This window comes from Gadus morhua, chromosome 19 (genome assembly GCF_902167405.1).
Source record: "Gadus morhua chromosome 19, gadMor3.0, whole genome shotgun sequence".
NCBI classification, from domain to species: Eukaryota; Metazoa; Chordata; class Actinopteri; order Gadiformes; family Gadidae; genus Gadus; species Gadus morhua.
In genome coordinates, this window is record NC_044066.1 from 7,214,518 (window position 1) to 7,238,610 (window position 24,093).

Here is a 24,093-nt window from a genome sequence, read left to right on the forward strand (position 1 = left end):
GTCTCACTCCAGTAGGCCTACAGGTAGGGGTTATGCGTCTCACACTGGAAACAAAGAGACAGTTATTCAAAAAAGTATTTTTATTATCCCATTTTACAACACAATAAAGTCTGCATTAGTGCTTCTTTTAGAGGTATATTTTAGAGAATAGTCTTACCAACAACCATGTTCCTGAAATAATACAATCATAGCATTAAAATGAATGATGTTCAACTCAAAATGGTTATTTTACACTCGTCATGACTGAAATGTAAACGTATTTCATACATTTAAATGAACAGACACCAGGCCGGTGGTGCTTTGCGAGAATGCCCTTAGGAATCTCAGATAAAGATATCATGGAGAGATATCAAAACTCTTCCTCCAGTCGTGTATTACTCTGAGCGGTTTTAGTTTCCCCCGAGGCGGACGGAGGGCAGACTTCTACGATGGCGTTAAGCAGAGGTCACCTCCCTGAGGTGAGGTCAGAGGTCGTCAGTAACCCTCGTTGTCCCAGGTCACCTCGTACAGCGGATACCGCACCTTCAGCTTCTCCATGGAAACGGAGTGGTTTGCTCGGCCAAAACCCTGCAACCAATCAGACAGAGGCATGGATGAGGGGTTGATTCTTTCCCAGCACCCCCATGAAGCAAACCTTTTTCTGACACAAGTAAGAAGTGGACACTTGCAGCACCAGGGTCATTACTCAACCTGGGGATCTTATTTCTCTCTTATTCTAAAGATGTGGTCCGTTTAGAATCCCCATGGCGGGGAAATGTGGATGGCTGCTTCAGCCATGGGGCTTCATCCCAGACTACGTCAGGGGTCAAGAGGAAGAGGTGTGAAGGAGACTAAATAATTGTTGTACTTTAAAATGACACGCAAGTGTGAGGAATATCATAGTGGTTAGGGTGTTTGACGGCCAGGGTTCAATATCCAATTCCCATGCATCGTTCGGCAATAGGCCGCCAAACCCCTATCTCCGTTAGTGAAAAGTACCTATTTGGATAAAAACGTCTGCTTATTGATAATAGTAAAAAAAATGCCTTGAAGTGGTTGGTATTATTATTATACAAATGTAATCAAGGCGATTTTTCACAAGTGATGCCTGCAGTGAGGTAGTGGTATGAGTCAGGTTTTGAAGGTGTGAGTCTTCAGATATTAATCCTTTATGAAGACACGTTAAATAAGTCGTGAGGTGAGCTAATACCATGGAGTAGCCGTAAATGTGGATCTTCTTTGCAGCAGGTTCGTGTTTGATCCTTCCTCCGCCGACACACTCACAGTCCAGCAGGCCTCCCTTTTCCAGCTTTTCAGACACCTTGTCATAGATGTCGGCTGAAATGATGTGGTATACGTTATTGTATGAGTATAGTCATTGTAGATCTGTCCATGATCAAATACATATTGTACGGACTCAGCGTCTATAGACATGCAGGTGACCATTGGCTTCTACAATCTGACTAAGTGAGTAGGTGAGTCATTCCATGTAGGACTTCATTCACACTTGTGTTCATCTTTGGAATAGGTTACCTGGTTGTTGACACAGACTATTACATTAAGTAGGGTTGGGAGGATGATTAAGGGACTTTTTCTGCTGTCTAAAACACTTCAGAATGACACAGTCTAAAACACTTCAGAATGACATAAGTAACTGGCTTACCGTGGTACTCGGCCCAAGAGTATCCCCTCACGATGTCCATCTCAGAATCGTCTCCTTCTTCTTTACTGTGGACTCGGATCAGGACGTATTTGAAAACACCCGTCGGATCGATTTCTGCTTGGGGAATATTGGCCATGAGCGCCGCAGCCTTCGTTTGAGAACACATCTTCACGGTGTGGGATGGTTTTCAGGGATGAGTAGAAAACGTTGAGCAATTATCACTAGCTGAATGTAATGACAACGTTTGTAGCTAATTTTAGGGTAGAATTTTCTGATAGAATGTAGCTTTGCTGGGATAGACCATGGATGGACTGATGTAGCACACCATTTACATCCGGAGATTGCCTGTCGGTCATGTTCAGAGTTGCACACTTCCGTTAATGACTGGATTGTGGCCGTTGTAGTTTTTACCGTCATGAGTCCCATGCAAGATGTTAACGATGACAATTTAATTCGTAATAAAGGTACAAAATACAGAGCCAGACAATTTTTTTTAACTTTTTAGGACAATAACGATGTGGAATGCAAATACATGTTTTTAATGGAGGCCTGTCTGCACAAACATGTCTATACACAACGATTAATTTCTTACGGTGATTAAAAGCTCCCCCCCCCCCCCCCCCACACTTGATTTGTACACTGAAACTTTTTATTTTGTCAATTATATAAAGAACTTGAAAAAATAAAGGTAATAAGTCTTGTAAATAAATGTTCACATGTAGGCCTATTGCTCATTAAAATGTCAAATTGATTGAAAATGTCTCTGTCTGATCACAATTAGGCAGTGTTTCAGTTTAATAAAAATAAAAAATAAAATAAACAAGTCTATTCTATATCTTAGAGGCTTCTGTGGCTGTCAGCCTGCTTTGTTGTTTATAACAATTCCATGCAAACACATTTTTTCTTGTTATGAAATGTATATGTCCCACTCACAACTGTACAAGTGTATCTAAAAAATATATATTTTATATATTATTACAATTGATGAATACTCGTTTCTGATTGGTAATTTACGAATAGCAGACTGCTGCTATATCCAACCATCGAATCTTACAGACAATCTTTTATTCACGGAAGCAATGAAATAATTGTAAATCAATGCAACAATTTGTTGTTATATTTGGTGTAAAATTATTGAACACCTTGGTTATATCCATTAACATTAACATTGAGGGCATTTAGCAGACGCTTTGATCAAAAGCGACTTACAATAAGGCATGTCATAAGTGGGTAAATGTATAGCGAGCCAGTCAAACTGCTGAAATAAACCCAAACAGGTTCATACAGGACCCAGATGGCAACCAGCTGGCTTTACATGACCCCTTACGCCATATGTCCCAGAGGGCATTTTAGATTCGGTTTACGCCAGTCAAACACAAAAAACAATCAAAAGCTGGAAAAAAAGCACACTTGGTTTTACTTCTACACAGTTTTCTAAGACCCCTGTGTGCCTAGAATGAAATCTAAATTGGGGTCTTCGCATAGGCTGGTGAACTACTGTCAAACACTACGACTCAGACAGGGCACAATATATTCACAGGCGGTGTGTGGGTGGTTGGCATAACGACGCGAGTGAGTGAAAAATCCCATTTCATTCTGGTCTAAGCCCACGGGGGCTTTTACTGTGAACGCGACTAGATGTGGCTCTCTCCTCCTCTTCTCTTCTTCATCACAGCCATGGCCTTGACGAGGGTGAACATGAGCGCGACGATGAGGAGGAGCATGAAGAGGGAGAGCAGCCCCGCCCAGGCCCCGTGGGTCAGGGACCTCATGACGGGGGCGCCCTCTGCTGGCAGGAGGCTGCTGAGGGAGAGCATGTAGCCCAGGGCCCAGCCCACCGACGTGTCCCCCGCCTGGGGGGAAACAGACCGGCACTCAGTATGCTACCATGGTATCACATGAGATGAGATTACATCTGATATGACATTAGAATCAAAGAGATGACATAAAACCACATTATAGTATGGTGACGTATTATACCACCAGGTGTGAGTGTGATTAGCCGCAACAAGCCGTTTTGAAAATCTGCCTCTACTGACATCACTAGTGGGCGTGTCCACCTAGATTCATGACGGATATTCAAAACGGCTTGCAGCGGCTAATCACACTCACACCTGGTGGTACAATATGTCGCCTTTAAAGTACATTTGATAAGATTGGATTAGATTGCATTTGAACAGATTCAATTCGATTAGATTTAATCAGATAGTAACATGCCAGTATAAAACAGGCAGTCAGGGCACCATCATGTTCTTTGAGGATGCAAGCGAATGTAAAAAAAAACAAATAAACCCTCAGATTCTTTTCCTACTTTTTTCTGGAAAGAGATGTGGTGGAAGGACATGCGGTCGAAGCCGTAGCCCCGCAGCAACATCACCCTGATGAAGGCCGCCGTGGCACAGTACTGCTGCAGCCGGGACTTCTGCTCCGGGGCCAGACGCTCCAGCTAGAGGGGGGGGGGGGGGGGGGGGGGCAGGACGGTCCACTGGTCGGTAAGGCTGTTTCATACCCACCCCTAAAGGTTGTGGGCTCAAATCCCCAATGTCTGCGGTCTGATGCCTTAAAGGCATTTTCAAATCTGTCCCTTTGTGACATCACAATCGAGTGGGTCCACATCCCATAATGTGGTGGAACAGATGAATTCCAGTTCACCAACCAGTTGATCCCGTCCAACAATCAACTCCTTCCAGCAAAGTCGGACCCTGCGGCACTGTGATGTCACAAGTGGATCGATTTTTTTTAATGGCTCATAATGGCTAATTTACATAATCATTCACACAAATGTCGCTTAAATGTATCTACATTTATCTGAAAAAGTTATACATTTCCCAAGTTTGCAAGTCCTCAACCGGTGTTTACATTTGTACCCAAAAGGCTAATCAGATCTGATTCTGCTCATTTATGCGGACACGGTGACTTCGATACATAACGGGTTACGCATCCTCTCATCAGCATACTCATGCACATGCCTCCCAACGACAGAGAAGAGAGGGTCATGAAGGACTCCGAGGTGACAGGTACCTCAGCGAAGGTCTTCCCACAGATTGCCTTGGCGGCTTCCTCCAGCTCCGAGGGGCTGGAGACGGAGATCCCTGTGGTTCTCTCCAGGAAAGCGTGGGTGAAGTAGAAGGCGGAGAACGCCTGGCGGGGAGGTGTAAAGAGAAAACACTGGAGTTAGTGGTGAGAGTCGACACACACTGTTACTTAAGATACGCGTTATACTTTGTAATAATGTATTCCTGTAGAAAAGTGACCACGTCACTCCAATTGGAGCCATTTTTCATCGGTTATCTGTTCCTTTGAGGAATGACTTTAGGACTTTACCGATCGATTTTAAAGATGCCTTGTCCTGGCGCAAGAATAAGTTTGTGACCCTTTAATCCCTTAGTGGTGTCAGATCATCTGGGGCCATTCCTTCCCGAGTCTAGCACCAAAACACAAGGTGATCACAACAATGGACTAGGCAGGAGCGGAGGGAACGAGTGTCACTCTGTTATTCACTCTGATTGGCCCGCGTTCTTGGGAGAACATAAGGCCGCGCCCTTACATGGAAACCCATTACAGCAGGAATAAGACCGTCCACTTGGTAAATATTTAACTGCGAGGCAATACTGAAAGGCAATACTGAAACTGAAAGGTGAGCTTGTGATCTCAGGATGGCCCAGTGAGGCTAGGAGACGCCACAGCGTCTCAGCAGAGTCGGAGGCGGACTGACCATGAAGCTCCCGGTGACGTTGGGCTGGAACGCCTGGTTGAAGGAGCACTTGGAGTAGGGGCAAGGGCTGAAGCTGAAGATCTGGGAGACGTTGCCCAGGCACTGGTCGTAGTGCCCCGTCCCCTTCACCAAGACGTCAAGGAGGGGGCGGGCGGGTACAGGCCGGCTGCTCGATGTACAGGGGGAGTCGAACACCAGGCTCATCTCCAAGGTTACCTCGTAGCCAGTGGGGTAGCAGGGATGGGACACCACCCCAGACTGGCCGTATGACTGAGACTGAGAGAGGGAGAGAGGGAGAGAGAGGGAGAGAGAGAGAGAGAGAGAGAGAGAGAGAGAGAGAGAGAGAGAGAGAGAGAGAGAGAGAGAGAGAGAGAGAGAGAGAGAGAGGAGTTAGAGAGAAAGGCATGAAAAGCAGGAAGACACAATTCAGAAATAATTAAGTATAATCATAATATAATGTATTTATTTTCCTTATCACAACCCATTATGTATGCATGCATCTGGACCTAGCCGCCAGCGTGCAGTACCTTGATGAGCTGAGCCAGCAGCATGTTGAGCGCCTGGTCGAGTCCGTAGCACAGGAAGCTGTGAGTGTACAGGGTGTAGTCGCGGCCGTACAGACGGAGCTCCATCACGTCGCGCTTGTCCTCCAGCCGCTGCTCCGTCAGGAAGGTGATCTGGGTGGAGGCCCCGCCCAGGTCCAGGGCCCCCACCGTGGGTCGGTCGGGGCTCAGCCAGCGGCCCACGAAACCGTACTGATGAGGAAGGAGAGATTGTAATCAATCATATGTTGTTCAGACGGTCACTTTGTTTCAGGTCTTGTTTGTTTTTGACTCCCCCCCCCCCCCCCCCCCCCCCGATTCTACCTGTGTCCATGAACAGGATGCCCTTACGCTGCCTGTTAGCCTTATGTGTAGAAGAAATTCTTTGGAATATCACATTTATATTTTTGGTGAAAACAAAAACCCATATTTTTTTTCCCTTTTATCCATATATTTATTTTATTTTCAATTCAATATACTTTTAAAGTATTATGAATCAGAATATTATAAGTGTTTTTTTCGAGTGGCCAACAGACGGAACTGTTGACTCACAGAAGAAGAAAAAAACGAAAAAAAAGATGGCCTCCTTGTACCTTGATGAGGTTCTCTAGGAGATAGTTGACGGTGACCCAGCCGTAGGCGCCCTCAGCCTGGCCACTCAGGATGGCCGCCCCGTTGTAGTTGAAAGGGTACGACTGAATCTTTTGGCCGACTTCCTTCAGTATCTGTGCGGAGGCGTTGGGGTGCGTGAGACTGTGAGGAAATGATAAAACCAACAGTGGCAGCTGAGTTTATAATCTCGAGAGTAACATGCACACGGACGGACTTATCTCTAGCAGACAGTTGATTTCTCCTTTTGACTTTGGTTACTTTTTTGGAAAGCTAAAATGTTGCGTGTGTGAATTTATTGAGTGGTATAACTGTGTAGAATCCTCCAACTTTAAACCTGCACTATGTGAGTTCTTCAGCCTCTAGTGGTCTCAGTCGTAGCAATGGTTATAGATATTTATTACACGGCTCTTCTCAATGTTGTGGAACGCTCCGTTCACTTGCATGTGCCCTTCACAACTTCTGACAGTGATTTATATTTGATAATTCCCCCTTGCTAAGCATATAATGACAGCTGTCAAGGAAAGTGGATTTTTTGCCGTCTTTCGTATTACACCGCAAGTAGTCTGGTAACTTATCAACCCCAGCGTACTCGGTTGCTAAGCGATGTCAACGTCTTTGCTGGACTATTTCTCTGCTGATCAACGCTATGAATACTTGTAACAAATCAATTCTAAAAAGACACACCGTGTGAAGTTATTTTTTAGGTTTGCCAAGCAGCCGTGTAATAAGGGGACAATGTACAGAACGTCGTCGCCGGTCATTATCGAAAATAAGCCGCTTCAGGGCGAAGCAAGACACCTTTGCTGCTCGTCGGTGTCCTGTTCGCCCTCTCGGGATTATTTTCAATTTTTATAATGACCGGCGTTCTACATTATCCCTTATAACTAGTTATATCTCGCTGTAGCTATAGCTCAGACGCAGTGGTGAGCGGTTTATGTATTGGGCATTCTGATTGGGAAACCCTGGGCATCAGGCAGCATTGAGTCAGCAGTTCAAAGAAGGTTCACTGAAAGGTCAAAACCTGGCGACATTGCATTCATCGTTGTACGATAATGAATTAATCTGAGGAAACACAACATTTCTCAACAAACAAAACATTTTGTTGAGATTTCTTTTTTGAAAAATTTAAATTGAATACTCAAATGGTAATTCGGTCTTCTTCCAAAACGCCTGAGCATGCACTGCACTCGTAGCTTATATGGAACGTTGGCCATTCCTTAAATGACTGTGGTCCGAGATATTCCAACGTGCCCATTTTATTCTGGAGAATCTTTTTAGCTCAGATACTGCATGACGGAGTAAGTAGCTGCATTCTAAAAGGTTAGATAGTGCAAAATTAAGTTTCTTTTCTCTTTTTTTATTGACCTTCAGTGACCGTTTGTACTGTTGTACTGCATCGCTATAGCAACCAGGAACCGAAACGGAACTCTCACTTCCACATTCCCTTTTCTTATCCGTCTGGATCCGATGCTACACCACCACCACCCCCATAAGCACCATCACCAGCGCAGGGGGCAACGGCGGGTTAAAACATGCAAGACAGACAGGCAAGTTGTGAAACAGTTATTCCTCAATGAGTATTGACCCTAACCCCAGACATAAAGGGACTTTCCTATTAAAACAAACAGAGACTACTAAATACAAGCAGGTGAATTTATTCCACCAGCAGCCAGTTAAACATAAGCATTTTAAATATAAAAGAAGGGGGTCCTGTATACTTAGATCTTTATACTTTATAGTTTCTCATTTGAATGATACTAAACAAGTTTGTTCTTTAGTTTAACACTTCAGACAACGAGAGGGAGTCATTGAGCCAACTGAAGGTGGACCAATCAGGGCCATCAGCCCTCCAGCAGCGAGGCCCTCTGTGGATGGAGTCATGAGATGGGGTTTATCCATAAAGACTTGGTTTTAATTTTGGTTCCCCCAGAATCAAGGGGGTTTTGGTTTTTAGTGAATAAGCACACACACTCACACACACACACACACACACACACACACACACACACACACACACACACACACACACACACACACACACACACACACACACACACACACACACACACACATGCAAAAGCACTCACGTCAGCAGCCTCATGCCCGCGGTGGCTCCCAGGTAGATGGGAGTGAGGTGATGCCTTGCTTTAGGGATGTCCACCACTGCCTTGTCCAGACAGGCCTCCAGGCTCCGCCCTGCTGCGCCTGATTGGCCCATATAGCTGGAAATCCCACCTCCTGAACACATAGGAAACACACACCCTTGGATTTCAACAACAACAACGACAACGGACTTTCCCTCGGGGGATAAACCTGACCGGTATGTTCGTCTTTGTGATATGATATGCAGGGCACACCCTGGCACTCAACAACCAAAGCAGAAAACCTTGAAAGACCTGCAATCACTCAAGTGTGATACACACACGATCACGGCCCTCAGAGAAAAGGTTTACGCTGATAGATGCAGGCTTTTGAACTAGACTTTGTCATCTGTAATCAGAAGTTGTGCTTATTAACAACACATACACTTCTTGAGATGTAGAAGGGCCCGGAGAAGAAGAGTGCCTTTCCTTTAGTCACATCTTTTTATCCGCTCCAACCAGTTTGTGAACGTTCTCCTCTGCTCTGAACACATGGGGTGTTCTTTTCGTGACGTTGCAGTGTCTCTTAGCGTACCCCTCAATGTCACGACATAGGGTGTGTGAGTGGATGCGAGTGGATGCAGTGGATGTTGATGGCGGCGTCTGAGAGAGGGTTATGCTTCCATAACAGTTATAGAGTAACGTCATATCACAGCGCTCGTTAAAACACTCATACACAACAAAGTTATTAAAAAGATGTATCAAAGTTGCCATGGGTAGACTCGTCACCATGGGGATAACACGCCTCCCTCCTTTCAAGAGTTAATGAGCTCCCTTCTGATTGGCTACTTTTCCAAAAGAACAGACTGATTGCAAGATTCCGATGGGTGACCGGTGGGATTGGGACGGGGGCTTTGTGATGTCACATAGGGTCACCAATCAAGTGGGCTCGCAGTCTTCTACAGGAATATTATTCTAGTTTCAAGTGGACCAGAACAAAATTAAATTTGAGGACACTCGTAGCTTACTTATGAGCATCCAGGGCGTCTCTTGTATACCTGATTGCTTCGTGGAATCCATCTTGCTGGTCTATCTACCACTCTGAGTCTCCCTGACAGCAGGTTTGAGAGGTGAAGGGTCAGCGCTGAGGGGGGGGGGGGGCCCTTACCCTTCACGTGACACTCGCGATGCTGAGTGACCAGGCCCGTGCCGTTCTGCTTGTCTGCCGGCCACTTGTAGACATACATGGCTGTGTGGGAGGAGCCTGCGTCCACAACGACGCCATACTGGGGGAGGAAGAGGAGGAGGAGACGGGTGAGGAGGAGGAAATGAGGAAGCGGCGGCGGGGAGACAGGGGAGGAAAGACGGAGAGTCTTTGCGGTCAAAGAAAGATGCCATTTTAAAGGAAGTCTTACTTCCCCAGCGGCACTTTAAAATATGATGCTTTTGATATCAGGACAGTGTGCAGTCGCATCAACAGTTTCATTTTTGGTACCAACTTCTTCTGAAAGAGTGATACCTTACTTTAGTTAACGAACAGGGAACAATATCAAGAACTAACATCTACGTGGTACAAGACATGAATGCATTTAAGAATGCATACCCACTTATCAAGATCCCTCTCATCCCTGAACGGCCATTCGCTACACTATTTTACACTTGGATAAAAAAGTGTGTGAAACGACATTATAATGGAGTCCTCTAAATAAATATGATATTTTGCTGCAGTTGATTTTGATAGCTGCATCTGATAGAGAGGGTCAAGCTTCTCGGCCATAATAAAATCTAGTCTTTCACCAGGGGGTACAGAATGATTATACCGAAGCCATCATACAGTATCAAACCCATAACCTCTCATACAGTATGAAAGGTTATGGGTTGATCATCAGATACAACAGAGGGTAACACAGTTTCTAATCAGGGCTAAAAATATTTTGATCTTAAAATAGCAATGTGGTTAAAAATCCAAACCAACTATCAGCAGTAGCTATGATTTAGAATGAAGTTCTACCCTGACAAGTATCAGTTGTTTGTTTCAAACTGCGGCCTACAGTAGGAAAATTAGAGGTAAGGTTGTGATGATGCAAATCCAGAAAAACACAAATATATGAAGACGGAAGTGAGGAGGATGAGAGACAGATGTCTCTCTTCCATGTCCTGTGTGTGTGTGTGTGTGTGTGTGTGTGTGTGTGTGTGTGTGTGTGTGTGTGTGTGTGTGTGTGTGTGTGTGTGTGTGTGTGTGTGTGTTGAGGAACACTTAAAGGCCTACATTTCGGCCTCAACATCTTAATCTTACTGCACCTCCTTAAAGCACAAACATTTACCCTCGGCAGATCATAATCCAGGGTGTTTGAAAATGACTCCCAGGCGAAAGGTTCTAGGTCCGCACCCTAATTGTCTACCAAGTAGGCAAGATGTCATAACTGTCAAGGGGATCAGGAAAAATGCTGCTCAAATCTTGTTATATAAAAGGCTGCTAATGTGACTATGAGTCCTGTTAGGTAACGCATGGACCAGTGTTCTAAAGTGTTCAAGAGTCCTGTGCGGTAATGGAGATCTAGAGTGTCCAGTGAGGTAATGGAGCTCTAAAGTGTTAAAGTAAGGTAATGGAACCCTAAAGTGTTCCAGAGTCCAGTGAGGTAATGGAGCTCTAAAGTGTTAAAGTAAGGTAATGGAACCCTAAAGTGTTCCAGAGTCCAGTGAGGTAATGGAGCTCTAAAGTGTCCTCTGGCTGGTTCAGACTACACGATTCTCAGATATTCCTCCACGATAGAACATGTCACACTATACGATCACAGAGCCAGGAAATCGGGCATTGTCTCGTCGGAAGACTGGCCACACTGATTCGAGGGTTCGATGCTCTCTACTTTGTGTCATTCACCTTTGCAAGATATTTGGAAAATCTAAGGTGAGCAGGAGCGAGAGGCCAGTGTCCCGTCTGTCCAGGCGTTCATCCAGCGCTGTCGGCGCACATGGTTGCGGGCCCGTTCTGCTCTCCTGCGTTCGTCCGACCGGTACCAGAGAAATGCCGACCGCCGTCGGGTCCCTGCACCATGCTACACTCCTGCTCAGAAGATTTGGCTGTCCACACGTGACCTCCCACTCCGGGTAGAGTCTAGGAAGTTGGCCCCCAGGTTTGTGGGCCCGTTCTCCATCACTAAGGTCGTCAACCCTGCTGCAGTCCGTCTCCGCCTTCCTTGCTCTATGAGGATTCATCCCACCTTCCATGCCTCCAAGGTCAAACCCGTTACGGAGAGCCAGCTCCAGCCCTCATCCAGACCCCCACCACCCCCCCGGCTCATTGATGGGGGGTCCTGCTTACTCTGTCCATCGCCTCATCAAGTCGCGACGGCGGGGAAGTGGTCTTCAATACCTCGTCGATTGGGAGGGTTATGGCCCGGAGGAGCGCTCATGGGGTTCCGGCTCGAAACATCTTGGACCCTGACCTCATCTCAGCCTTCGATAGGGACCATCCTGACCAGCCCGGTGGGACGTCAGGAGCCGTCCCTAGAGGGGGGGGGGGGGGTTCTGTCACAACTTCAGCGAGGCTTTAGTTTTTCAGTTTTCCGTTTCCTGTTTTGCCACACTAATGGTGCGTTCCAGAGCCCATCCAAAGCAATGGGATGTGGGACTTATCCTACCTGAACTGTACTAGCTCCTACTTGGTGAAGTGGGCTAGTAGGAGGTTCCCCTTCGACGGTGGGATGTTCCACTTCGACAGGCATTCCAGTGCACTTTTCTTAGTTGGAGGTAGGATAAGTCCCACGTCCCACTGGTTTGTATGGGCTCTGGAACGCACCATAACTCCTGTCATTTCAGACTCTGCCACTCCCTCCTGCTCTGCATTACCTGCTGTTTTCATTCACCTGGCCTGCCATACTCACCTGCTCCTCATCAGCTAATCAACCCCTCAGTATATGTACCGGTCCATTTCCCTCAGTTCTTTGCCAGATTGTCTAATGTGTAACCTAGCTCTCCCGCGTCTTCTCATTCTGATTCTGATCCTGATCCTGAACCTGCCTGCTTGTGTATCGACCTGCCTTTTTGGACTTTGGCTGCTCCAACCGGATTTGTTTGCTACACGGATTGACTACCTGGTTTGACCTCTGCTTGGAATAAACACAGTTTCTTCACCTAAACTGTTTCTCTTGTCGTGCTATTCGGTTCTCGTCTGCCATTTTGTGGAACCCGACACATAGCTTCTCTTTTGAAAAGATTACACCGAAGCCATCACTTCTGTAAATGTTGCATGTTTACTTGGGTTTATTTGAGGGTTCTCCGGTTTCCTCCCACACCGCAAAACAGGCAACTCAATCCTGCCTGCCCTGCAGGTAAGCAAGGCAGGGGCACTGCACGTGCTGCTGGTTCCCGGGCACTACCCTGTGGCTGGCTGCCCAATTCTCCCAGAGATGGAATGGGTGAAATACAGTGAATACATTTGCCCATAGGGATGAGAAAGTATATGACTATCATATCAGTATAATTATTTAAAATATACTGTGCCACCGTCAACCAAGGATTTCTAAACCAATTGGTCTGTGAAAAAGGCGGGAATGAAATAGCATTTCTAATTAAAGGCCCACTATGCAACTTCGGGCATTTCTTGGCTGTTTTCTTGGTTTTGGCACGCACATTTCTCTACACAGCGCCCCCTACAGCTTCGTAGTAGATATTTCACAACACTGTCGTAACAACTCGTTGACGACCCTTCCCCATGCACTTCTACGCGAGCCATGTGCATTTGTTTTCAAAGAAGCCGGCGAATGCGTGGAGCCATGTCCGAAGTAGATGTTCATAAAGTGTAGGCAAGGTTATACATTTTTAAAAAGGTGTATTTGTATTGCAATAAACATAAATCCATCCTTTTTTATAGTTGACGGGGAGAATGTATATCCTAGATTATAATTGTTATATCTTAGGTTGAACAGAACAATCAGTGTAAGAGGTTTGGCCAACATAATAATCTAAATAAACAAGAACCTGGATTCGGGGATTCAGTCTGTATCTGGGGGACAAGACGGACGAATAGCAAAACACCCATGGAAACAAAGGTGTTTATATGGTTGCAACCAAGCAAGCTAGAAACATACAGGGCTCACAACAAAACGGTCGAGAAAACATTTTTTACAGGGCTCACAACAAAATGGTTGAGCAAACACATTTGTACAGAGACTATCAACATCAAGAATACCACGAAGACAAAGTTCACCCAAAGGTACTTTCAATTTCAAAAGCAACACGGCCGAGTCGGCGTCTGATTTGCAGTCTTCTTTTTCTTTCAGTTCACACTATTCCTGAAAAGCTTGCTCAACGTTTACTCGTGTCTGGCCTCTCTGTCGGTCAGTCTCCCTTTTCTCTTCTTCTGTTCCTCCGACATTGGGTTTCTCTGTCTCTTTTTAGTCGGCTGATCTATGATGAATATAACAATCCCTTAGTTACTTGTGTTTATATCGAGCCGGTTCCGCGTTTGGGGGTCTGTGCCGTAAAGCACCAACGCCCGGATTTCAGAACTTTCAACGCTCCAACGCGTGACGCTTAGCCACGATAGCCAATCAGCGTGGAGCTTGACCCGACATCACCGACACATATGGCAAGCCGAATTGACATTTATTAACTAAGTTTGACTATCCGGAATTTACATTGTAGATATCAACAACTTCATTCAAGATATCTGTTACGTAGTTGTGACTAGTCGAAACGACAGTTAGAGATATCTGTGACGTAGTTTTGACTAGTCGAAACGATAGTTAGAGATATCTGTAATTCAGTTTTGACTAGGCGAAACTGAATTACAGATATCTGCAATGACTTCACGGAAAACGACATTCAACTCGTCACACATCTTAAATGACAATTGCAGATATCTGTAATTCAGTTTTGCCTAGGCAGAATGAAAGTTAAAGATATCTCAAACGTCATTTGAGTGTTGGGCATTACGTTTTAGATATCCAGAAATACGTCATTTCCCCTTGCCGCCATAATCAAAGAAGAAGTGGGTTCATTTCCGAATGGAATAAGAAAGGAGCAGTCATGGCGTTGGCTGTGATCGAAAAGATCACGAGAAAATGCCATGAAATTGAACAAGCCCACACACAGGGGATGTGTGGAGAGAGAGCTGCTCCGCTCCCGCCTAAAGTAAACGGTCCTATAATTTGTCATTACAGATATCTGAAACGTCATTACAGATATCTGAAACGTCATTTCGCCTAGTCAAAACTCGAATTCAAGATATCTTTAATTCAGTTTCGCCTAGGCAGAATGAAAGTTAAAGATATCTACAATTGTAGATATCTCTAATCAAAATTCCTTTCAAGATATCTATAACTTGACATTAGATATCTACCACGTCATTTCTATGGCAAGCCGAATTGACATTTATTAACTACGTTTGACTATCCGGAATTTACATTGCAGATATCTGCAATTCAGTTTCGCCTAGTCAAAACTAACATTTCGGATATCCGCAACTACATTCCTCCTATCCGCAATTGTCATTTCAGATATCCACAAAGACATTCCTCCTAGGCGAAATGACGTCATTTTCGCCATTCATGTCTATGGGGTTTCTCATTGCGGATATCTACAATTCAGTTGCGGATATCCACTTTGTGAATTACGGATATCTGCAACTGAATTGTAGATATCTGTAATTCCAGTTTGAGATATCTACAATTTGATTCTGACTAGTCATAATTCCAGTTCAAGATATCTTTAATTCACCTCAATTCAAGATATCTACATGTCCCTTTTCAGATATCTTAAATTAAGTTTTGACTAGGCGAAATTAAGTTGTAGATATCTCTAACTGGAGTTACGACTAGGCGAAATGACGTTGTAGATATCTCTAACTGGAGTTACGACTAGGCGAAATGACGTTGTAGATATCTAATATCAAGTTATAGATATCTTGAAAGGAATTTTGATTAGAGATATCTACAATTGTAGATATCTTTAACTTTCATTCTGCCTAGGCGAAACTGAATTAAAGATATCTTGAATTCGAGTTTTGACTAGGCTAAATGACGTTTCAGATATCTCTAATGACAAATTATAGGACCGTTTACTTTAGGCGGGAGCGGAGCAGCTCTCTCTCCACACATCCCCTGTGTGTGGGCTTGGTCAATTTCATGGCATTTTCTCGTGATCTTTTCGATCACAGCCAACGCCATGACTGCTCCTTTCTTATTCCATTCGGAAATGAACCCACTTCTTCTTTGATTATGGCGGCAAGGGGAAATGACGTATTTCTGGATATCTAAAACGTAATGCCCAACACTCAAATGACGTTTGAGATATCTTTAACTTTCATTCTGCCTAGGCAAAACTGAATTACAGATATCTGCAATTGTCATTTAAGATGTGTGACGAGTTGAATGTCGTTTTCCGTGAAGTCATTGCAGATATCTGTAATTCAGTTTCGCCTAGTCAAAACTGAATTACAGATATCTCTAACTATCGTTTCGACTAGTCAAAACTACGTCACAGATATCTCTAACTGTCGTTTCGACTAGTCACAACTACGTAACAGATATCTTGAATGAAGTTGTTGATATCTACAATGTAAATTCCGGATAGTCAAACTTAGTTAATAAATGTCAATTCGGCTTGCCATACATTTCGCCTAGTCGTAACTCCAGTTAGAGATATCTACAACGTCATTTTGACTAGTCGTAACTCCAGTTAGAGATATCTACAACTTCATTTCGCCTAGTCAAAACTTAATTTAAGATATCTGAAAAGGGACATGTAGATATCTTGAATTGAGGTGAATTAAAGATATCTTGAACTGGAATTATGACTAGTCAGAATCAAATTGTAGATATCTCAAACTGGAATTACAGATATCTACAATTCAGTTGCAGATATCCGTAATTCACAAAGTGGATATCCGCAACTGAATTGTAGATATCCGCAATGAGAAACCCCATAGACATGAATGGCGAAAATGACGTCATTTCGCCTAGGAGGAATGTCTTTGTGGATATCTGAAATGACAATTGCGGATAGGAGGAATGTAGTTGCGGATATCCGAAATGTTAGTTTTGACTAGGCGAAACTGAATTGCAGATATCTGCAATGTAAATTCCGGATAGTCAAACTGAGTTAATAAATGACAATTCGGCTTGCCATAGACACAGAGTAGTGACCCTTGCACAGAAGCATACGGCCGACATCTTTCTTAAAGGTTGGGTAGGTGATTTGCGAAACGCCAGCAGATTTTGAAAATACACAACTCAAATGGTCCTACCCCCTCTCCTTCAACGCTGACTCTGACTCCACCCATTCCAAGTACCTGGACGCGCAATCATGCACGAGCGCGAACAGAGATTCGCGAGAGCGAGCCAGGCTAGCGTAGGTTTTCGTTTAACAACATGGCACTACATTCAGCTGTAAGTTGCACCCAGTACCGCGGGAAGTAGGAGTGCTGGGGGTGCTGCAACACCCCCTGTCCGAGGCCCTGTCTTATCACAGAAAACGATCATTTCTAAAAACTCCGGCCAAAGTGGAGATTTCTGAAAACGCCGGTTATGTGTTGTCGTGTCAACGGGGAGAAACGGGATTTTAGGTTCTGAAGCGTCACATTATGCACCAGGAAATGCTTAACGTCATGTGAGCGCCCGCTGTACCGTATTGGTCCGAATATAAACACAAACCCCATTGTAAGACGACCTATATTTGGAAAAAAGATTTGAAGACCAGGGCCCCGTTTCCCGATAACGATGGATCTTCGCTCGTACGATCATTTTCCCGATGGATCTTGCGATCCATCGTCAATTTCTTTGGAGCGTTTCCCGAAACTCCTCTTAACGTGAACGCGCATCCGCTGCACTCACGACGTCGTAGGATTGTAACTGTCTACTGACACGGTGCTGAAATGGGCTCCGTAGGAGGGGGAGACGCAGGAATGTCGCAGGAAAATTGTGTTAAAAAGGGTTAAAATATATCCCCATCAAGGACAACAGCAGAGTAGCCTACAAAAAAAATAGACTGCAATTATATGAATGCTAAAGACATTAAAACACAATTGATTAGGCTTAAACCGACATATATCAGTCCTAATCCTGAATGCACTGTGCGTTTCACGGCATTTTCCCCCCTGAAATAATTCCTCTTCGCACCTGTGAATAACCCGGGAGACGTCCATGATGAGGAATACAACGAAGCCCACCGTCTGGCCCGGTGCATCGTTGAGCGCACGATCGGGAGGTGGAAGTTGCGCTTTAGATGCCTTCACAAGTCAGTTTTCGCCGGCCAAGTCATGCGCCGTGATATGTGTGACGGCTATGTTGCACAACATTGCAGCTAAGGCTGGGGTGGCATTGCTTGAACCGGAGGACGTTGAGGACGATGACGATGAGGAAGATCGGTGTGAGGACGGCCTCCCTCATAACTACGCGGCTGGTTTTCATGCGCGTCGAATAGTGATTGACTTTTTTTTAACCCCCTCCACCCTCCCTCATGTCACTAAACATTCCCGTCAACTTGACCAATCCCCACAATATCCCAGCCTTTTGCCTGCTTCTTTGCTTGTTTTTTATAATTTTTTTTATTTCTTTATTTTTTTTAATTTCTTTAATTTCGTTATTTTTTTTAATTTGTTTAATTTAAATTTTTTTTTACATTATTTTATGCTACGTTTTATGATTAGCCTATGTCAGTCTGCACAAATCCCCCCACTTTCTCTCACACATTTTGAGTGCCCTGCCTGCGCAAACATTTTCTGGACTGTCCCGTTTTATTTTGGCCATTTTAACATCTTTATTAATAAATTAATTAATAATCTTGATTAATTACCAAACTAAGAACATAAAGGCGCAATGCGTTTTAATAAAACGCATCCAATATACGGAATGTCCGATGGTGACGCCACTGAGGCTATAGCTGACGATGCTCTTAGCGTCCTACGAGTACCTACGAGCACCCCTGGAGTACTCGTTAGCTACGAGCGTTTTCAAGACGTTCGTGACCAACGATGCTTTCGGGAAACGCGGTGAAAACTCTACGATGCCCTTTCGACGCACTTCACGATCCACTTAGGCTAACGACGCTTTCGGGAAACGGGGCCCAGATCCGTTTTTTATGAATAAATAAATTGTATTCATTGAAATAATATACGAAAATAAAAAGGCATCGAATAAAACACTGCATTGCCACTAAACAGTAGTGCAAATAGGCCGTACTGATGTGTACACCAAAGACTATTCCTGACACTCCTCTGCCCCGCTGTGTTCGCTCTGGCTGTGGTCGCTCCGAACTGTTTCGGCCCGTGGCAAAGCGAGTCATCCTCGCTGCTGTCCAAGGCATTTTGAGACGCAGCATTTATTTAATGCTCATATGACCTAGTGCTGAAGGTTATATGAAAAAGTGTGAGGGTAGCGGTGGTGCGCTAAACTTGTTCTGTGAGCAGCTGGATGTGAACGATCGATTTTCAACTGTCCGCGCATGCACTGGTGTAATTGAGCTGCGCTGCTATACATCTTTTTTTATCAATGTAACGAGTTGCGAGTCTAGTGCAGGCTGAGTTTTTTTTTTTTCCCAGCACCCCCTGCTGAGAATACGTTCTCGCTGCAATGGTTGGACCAGATGTTATAAACATTAAACGGTCACATAAATCATTACTATTTTTAGAAAATGTATGTTTGTTTCATATAATTGTATTGGAAGTCCTGGTTTTCACTAGGGTTGCCGCGGTGTGGACATTTTCACACCGAGTAATACACTCGTCTCCACACCGGTATTACCGAGTATAAACGGTATAAACTTTGAAACTAGGTCAACCGCCACACAAGCATCGGTTTTTAGACCCTTCTCGTCCTTCAGTTGCCGCCAACGTTCGAAGGCAGCGCCTAGGATTATTCTTGATTTCAGTTTTTCTCTTTCAGCGTTTTTATTATCAATTACTCTCTGAAAAAGAGTTTTCCTTCTCTTTGCTGGTGGTGGTGGTGGTGGTGGGGATGGTGGCGTCTTGTCTGCCATGGAAATTGTCTTCTACTGCTAGGTCCAAATGTGGATTAACTAGTTCCAGTAGCTACCGCAGGATAACAACAAACAGGAGCTTGCTCTGGGTCACGAGCTCTGGGTCACGAGTACTGCACGAAGGGGTCGCGCGCGGGGCGCGGGGGAGGGGGAGTGCAGTACGACCGTTTGATTGACGTACTTACTGTCCAATGCAACTCGGTGGCAATGGAAATGATTGGCTGGAGTTTTTCGAGCCCTGCCCGTTCCACAGATGATTGACTTGTTTAATTTTCATGTCAGTACTTCTAACTCAGTGGCTGTAAGCGGGTTATGATAAGGATTTCAAGTAGTTTGGCAAAAATGGCCAAAAAAGCAAATCACCTATACAACCTTTAATTCTGGGGGTGGAAATAGTAACATAGTTACGCCATTAAATGCGTTTATGGAAACATTTTTAGCGAGAAATGTGCATTTTACTTTCATAATGTTCGCTCGGTGAATGTGAAGGATGTTTGGTTTGATAGTTATGACGAAGAGTGAACGCTCCGTTCACTTGCATGGACAGAGTCTCTGGTTGCTACGCAACCTCAACGTCTTGGCGGACTATTTCTCTGCTGATCAACACTGCGAATGCTGGAAACACACCAGACACACCATGTGAAGTTATTTAACCCGATTATCGTTATTTATGAGTCCTTAGCCCAAGTGAAGGAGTTCAAGTACCTCGGGGTCTTGTTCTCGAGTGAGGGTACTATGGAGCGTGAGATTGGCCGGAGAATCGGAGCAGCGGGGCTGTATTGCGTTCGCTTTACCGAGACTCTGAAGGACCCCAGGGGCCGCCCACCGAGGGGCCCGATCACAAAGAAACAAACGTAAGGACATGAACTGCTCTTCCAGAGAAGAGAATCCTTCTTCTTCCAGAAACACATCGGTGTGAACGCTGTTGTTCTCTTTGGTGTGGACTCTTCGTCTTTAGACTGTATCTCAGCTCTCTTTTCGTTGTTACGAAAAGAGAGCTGAGCCGCAAGGCAAAGCTCTCGATCTTCCGGTCGATCTTCGTTCCCATCCTCACCTATGGTCATGAGGGTTGGGTGATGGCCGAAAGGACGAGATCGCGGGTACAAGCGGCCGAGATGAGTTATCTCAGAAGGGTGGCTGGCATCTCGGGATAGGGTGAGAAGCTCAGTCATCCGTGAGGAACTCGGATTAGAGCCGCTGCTCCTTTACTTAGAAAGGAGTCAGCTGAGGTGGTTCGGGCATCTGGCAAGGATGCCCACTGGGCGCCTCCATTGGGAGGTGTTTCAGGCACGTCCAGTGGGGAAGAGACCTCGGGGAAGACCCTGGACTAGGTGGAGACCTCGGGGAAGACCCGGGACTAGGTGGATAGATTATATCTCAACACTGGCCTGGGAATGCCTCGGGAACCCCCGTCAGAACTGGTCAATGTGGCCCGGGAAAGGGAAGTCTGGAGCCCCCTGCTTGAGCTGCTCCCCCCGCGACCCGACCCCGGGTAAACGGATGACGATGAGATGAGATCGTTATTTATATCCGAGATTATTTAATCTAACCCGATCTAAACTCTATCATGCACCCAAACACGGCGGCGTTTGGGTTTCCTACCTCGGACTCTAGCGCAGCCACAGGCGCGTTGGGCGCGTTGAACCATTTTTGTGACACACAATGATCAAGCGTCAGGTTAGGCGCGTTTTGGTGTGGCCGTACCATTAGTCGATTGATCCATGATGAATGCAACAATTGCCTCGCAACTGGCTGTTTATATCTAGCCGGTGCCATGTTTGGGTGTGTGTCTGTGCCGTAAAGCATTTTCGAAACTACAATCTGACTACATTTTCGAGGATACTTCCGTTGCGTCACATCCGGATTGTGTCGGTCCGAACAGAGCAAGTTGCATATGCGCTTTTTCACTGGAGAGGCGACATGGGTAAATGACACACCCACCAATCGACCCAGAAATGGATGCAGAACCATCAGCATAACTCTCAACCTGCATACTTAATGTAATTTTGGCTAAAAAAGTTGCATAGTGGGCCTTTAAAGTGACAACTGCGTTGAAAAAGTAGTGCTGGTACAATGAGCTGGAAAAGGGTTATATTGTATCATAGTCCTTAACAACGTTATACGCGGGCAGTATCATGTCATGATAGGAATGTCCATTGAGAGAAATTGTTAAACTGTGTCAAATAGTCTTTACTAGCCTTTGTGTGTGTGGGAGGATTGTGTGCGTTCTTGCGCACACATGTGCGTATGTTTGTGTGTGTGCGCATGTATGTGTGTGTATGTTTGTGTGGGTGTTTACTTGGGTGGTGGGTTGGTGACTGGATCAGGTTCACTCAGGCAGAGACATGTATTCAGGACAAGGTTTTCGGTGTGAAAGAGCGGTCGCCATGGTTACCAGTCTGTGGCTGGTGGTACGCACAGGTTTTATTAAACATTGTGCTCTGGATTACCAATACGTCCACCCTCCACAGGAGGCTTGAGTGGAGTACTTGAATCCAACAGTCAAATAAGGAACATCGTTAAGAATTTTGTTTTTGTTTTAAAGTGAGTTTTAAAACAATATTTTTTTCTTTCAGAGTTTGAGAGAGGAAGTATTATTCTTAAATGTAACTGATAACTGATTTGTGATTAATTATTTTCGGAATTAAGCACTATGCAGGTCACACACACACACACACACACACACACACACACACACACACACACACACACACACACACACACACACACACACACACACACACACACACACACACACACACACACAGACACACACACACACACACACACACACACACACACACACACACACACACACACACACACTTGGATGGTCAGGAGATCACACATGACATTTTCTTGTCATTCATAATTGTGAATTTGAATAACCAGTGTAGTTGGTTAACTTGTAGTTGGTTAACATCTTTCGCTTCTCTAAAGACCTATTTGGGGATTTATTTTGATAAAATTTGGAGGCTATTTGTACTTAAAAATCGAAGAATAACGTTTTCGAAAGAAACAGAGGGGATCTGTGTTTAGGATAAGCCTTTTGTTTTTGGTCAGTTTCAGTTTTGTTGATAGTATAAATTGAAATTAAAAATAGATAAAACCACTTATGAATCAGGCCTACTTTGAATAAATGCAATTAAGATGCGTCAGTTTAACAGGGAGCAGCATTGCATGTCTGCACCATTACAACCTGCTGCAAACTTGTAAAATAAAGATATTGTAAACTCGGAGGAACGTTAAACATTGAACTAAAAAAAAGCGACTCGTGCAGCCTACTGGCAGCCTATTAAACGGTATAGCCTACTGTTAGTTAGAGTAGAGCACCTAGCGCACTACAACACTATAGGCCAGTGTAAAGTGGCACATACACCAGTCTAGGCTGCACATTTGAACCCACTTGAACCAAAGCGTCGGTTAAACACTGGATTATCGTTGATTATAGAGTGTACATTCGTTGATTATTATCATGATCTGTTTTACTATAATGTGTTCTGCGCCCTGGCGCACGGCTCAGTTCGAGCTAGAATCTTACGTTACGTTCTTGGCTCTGGCATATGACCCCGCAGCACTATAGCGCTCACATACCCGCTCCAAAAATAACCAAACAAGGTGGCATCACTCACCATGAAATCCGGTACCCCTAGGGTCTCCTCGGTCCTGATCGTGAGCAGCATAATAGCAACGATCCCAAAGAAGAAGAGCGCGAATGGCACAAGGTACGCGGAGTTCTGCGCCATGGAGCAGCCCTGCCCTGCAACTACACACTCGGCCGGGGGTCTCCTGCTTCTCTCAATGTGTGTAACCGTACGCGCCTTCTCGACGGGCGGTTCAAGTGGGGGGGAGGCTCCCGATGCTACGACTTTTAAGTCAGGTTGGCACGACGCATGGTCAACCGCGCCAACGCCTCCGCCGCCGTGCACGTGCAGCCCTGTTTTGCATCTTACGTGGGCACGCGCCCCGCTGTTGTTAAACACGTCCTCCCTGTTGGCGTTTGAATGGAAACAGATCCCCGGTTTACTAGCGGCATTGTGGAGATGGATGGAGGAAACGTTTCGTCATGTGTTGGCTGGTCCAAGTGTAAGCCATCAGTTGGGAGAAATGGCATGAATGGGAATAAGTTGTAAATGGGTGATGGGAAGGCTAGGGTGTGCACACTGCAGCCGATAAGCTCAGTCGGAGTGGAAGTGGGTGCGGTAGATAACTATGTGTGGTTCACGGTCCACATTTGCATGTAAATTGTGTAGAGTCCGAGTACATATTCTCATTTGACTACCCAACGATGGCATGGAAATGGAGGTACTTAAACATTAAACCCTCTTTCTCTCAATTGAAATTAATGTAACATTATTTGAAGTGCGCACATATGTTACATCGGGTGGTTTTGTATCCCTAAAAATCGTATGCAGGGAAAAGTGTTATCGTTCTTCGGAGAAGAAGTAATGTTAGAGAAAGTGAGAAACAAATCTGGCTAAAGAATCACCGGGGTGTTTCTCATGGGCGCCATAAATGGCGCCC

At 45.0% G+C, this 24,093-nt stretch overlaps 2 protein-coding genes across 3 annotated transcripts; both read right to left on the reverse strand.

The window, feature by feature from the left end:
• Nucleotides 1-65: 65 nt before the first annotated feature.
• On the reverse strand, nucleotides 66-1,999 carry phpt1 (phosphohistidine phosphatase 1). Its single transcript, XM_030341598.1, has 3 exons — nucleotides 1,643-1,999; nucleotides 1,190-1,317; nucleotides 66-567 (listed from the first exon to the last, which is right to left on the reverse strand). Exons 1-3 carry the CDS (start codon nucleotides 1,806-1,808, stop codon nucleotides 475-477), a joined length of 387 nt encoding a protein of 128 aa, XP_030197458.1. The 5' UTR covers nucleotides 1,809-1,999; the 3' UTR covers nucleotides 66-474.
• A 77-nt stretch (nucleotides 2,000-2,076) lies between these two features.
• entpd2b (ectonucleoside triphosphate diphosphohydrolase 2b) lies at nucleotides 2,077-23,498 on the reverse strand. Of its 2 annotated transcripts, none has more exons than XM_030341596.1 (9): nucleotides 23,202-23,498; nucleotides 9,761-9,878; nucleotides 8,599-8,749; nucleotides 6,493-6,652; nucleotides 5,885-6,112; nucleotides 5,358-5,633; nucleotides 4,664-4,783; nucleotides 3,954-4,088; nucleotides 2,077-3,495 (listed from the first exon to the last, which is right to left on the reverse strand). In XM_030341596.1, exons 1-9 carry the CDS (start codon nucleotides 23,313-23,315, stop codon nucleotides 3,277-3,279), a joined length of 1,521 nt encoding a protein of 506 aa, XP_030197456.1. In that variant the 5' UTR covers nucleotides 23,316-23,498; the 3' UTR covers nucleotides 2,077-3,276. The 2 variants fall into 2 exon arrangements, with proteins under 2 accessions (XP_030197456.1, XP_030197457.1); XM_030341597.1 differs by lacking the exon at nucleotides 23,202-23,498 and adding an exon at nucleotides 11,474-11,886.
• Between the last annotated feature and the right edge of the window lie 595 nt (nucleotides 23,499-24,093).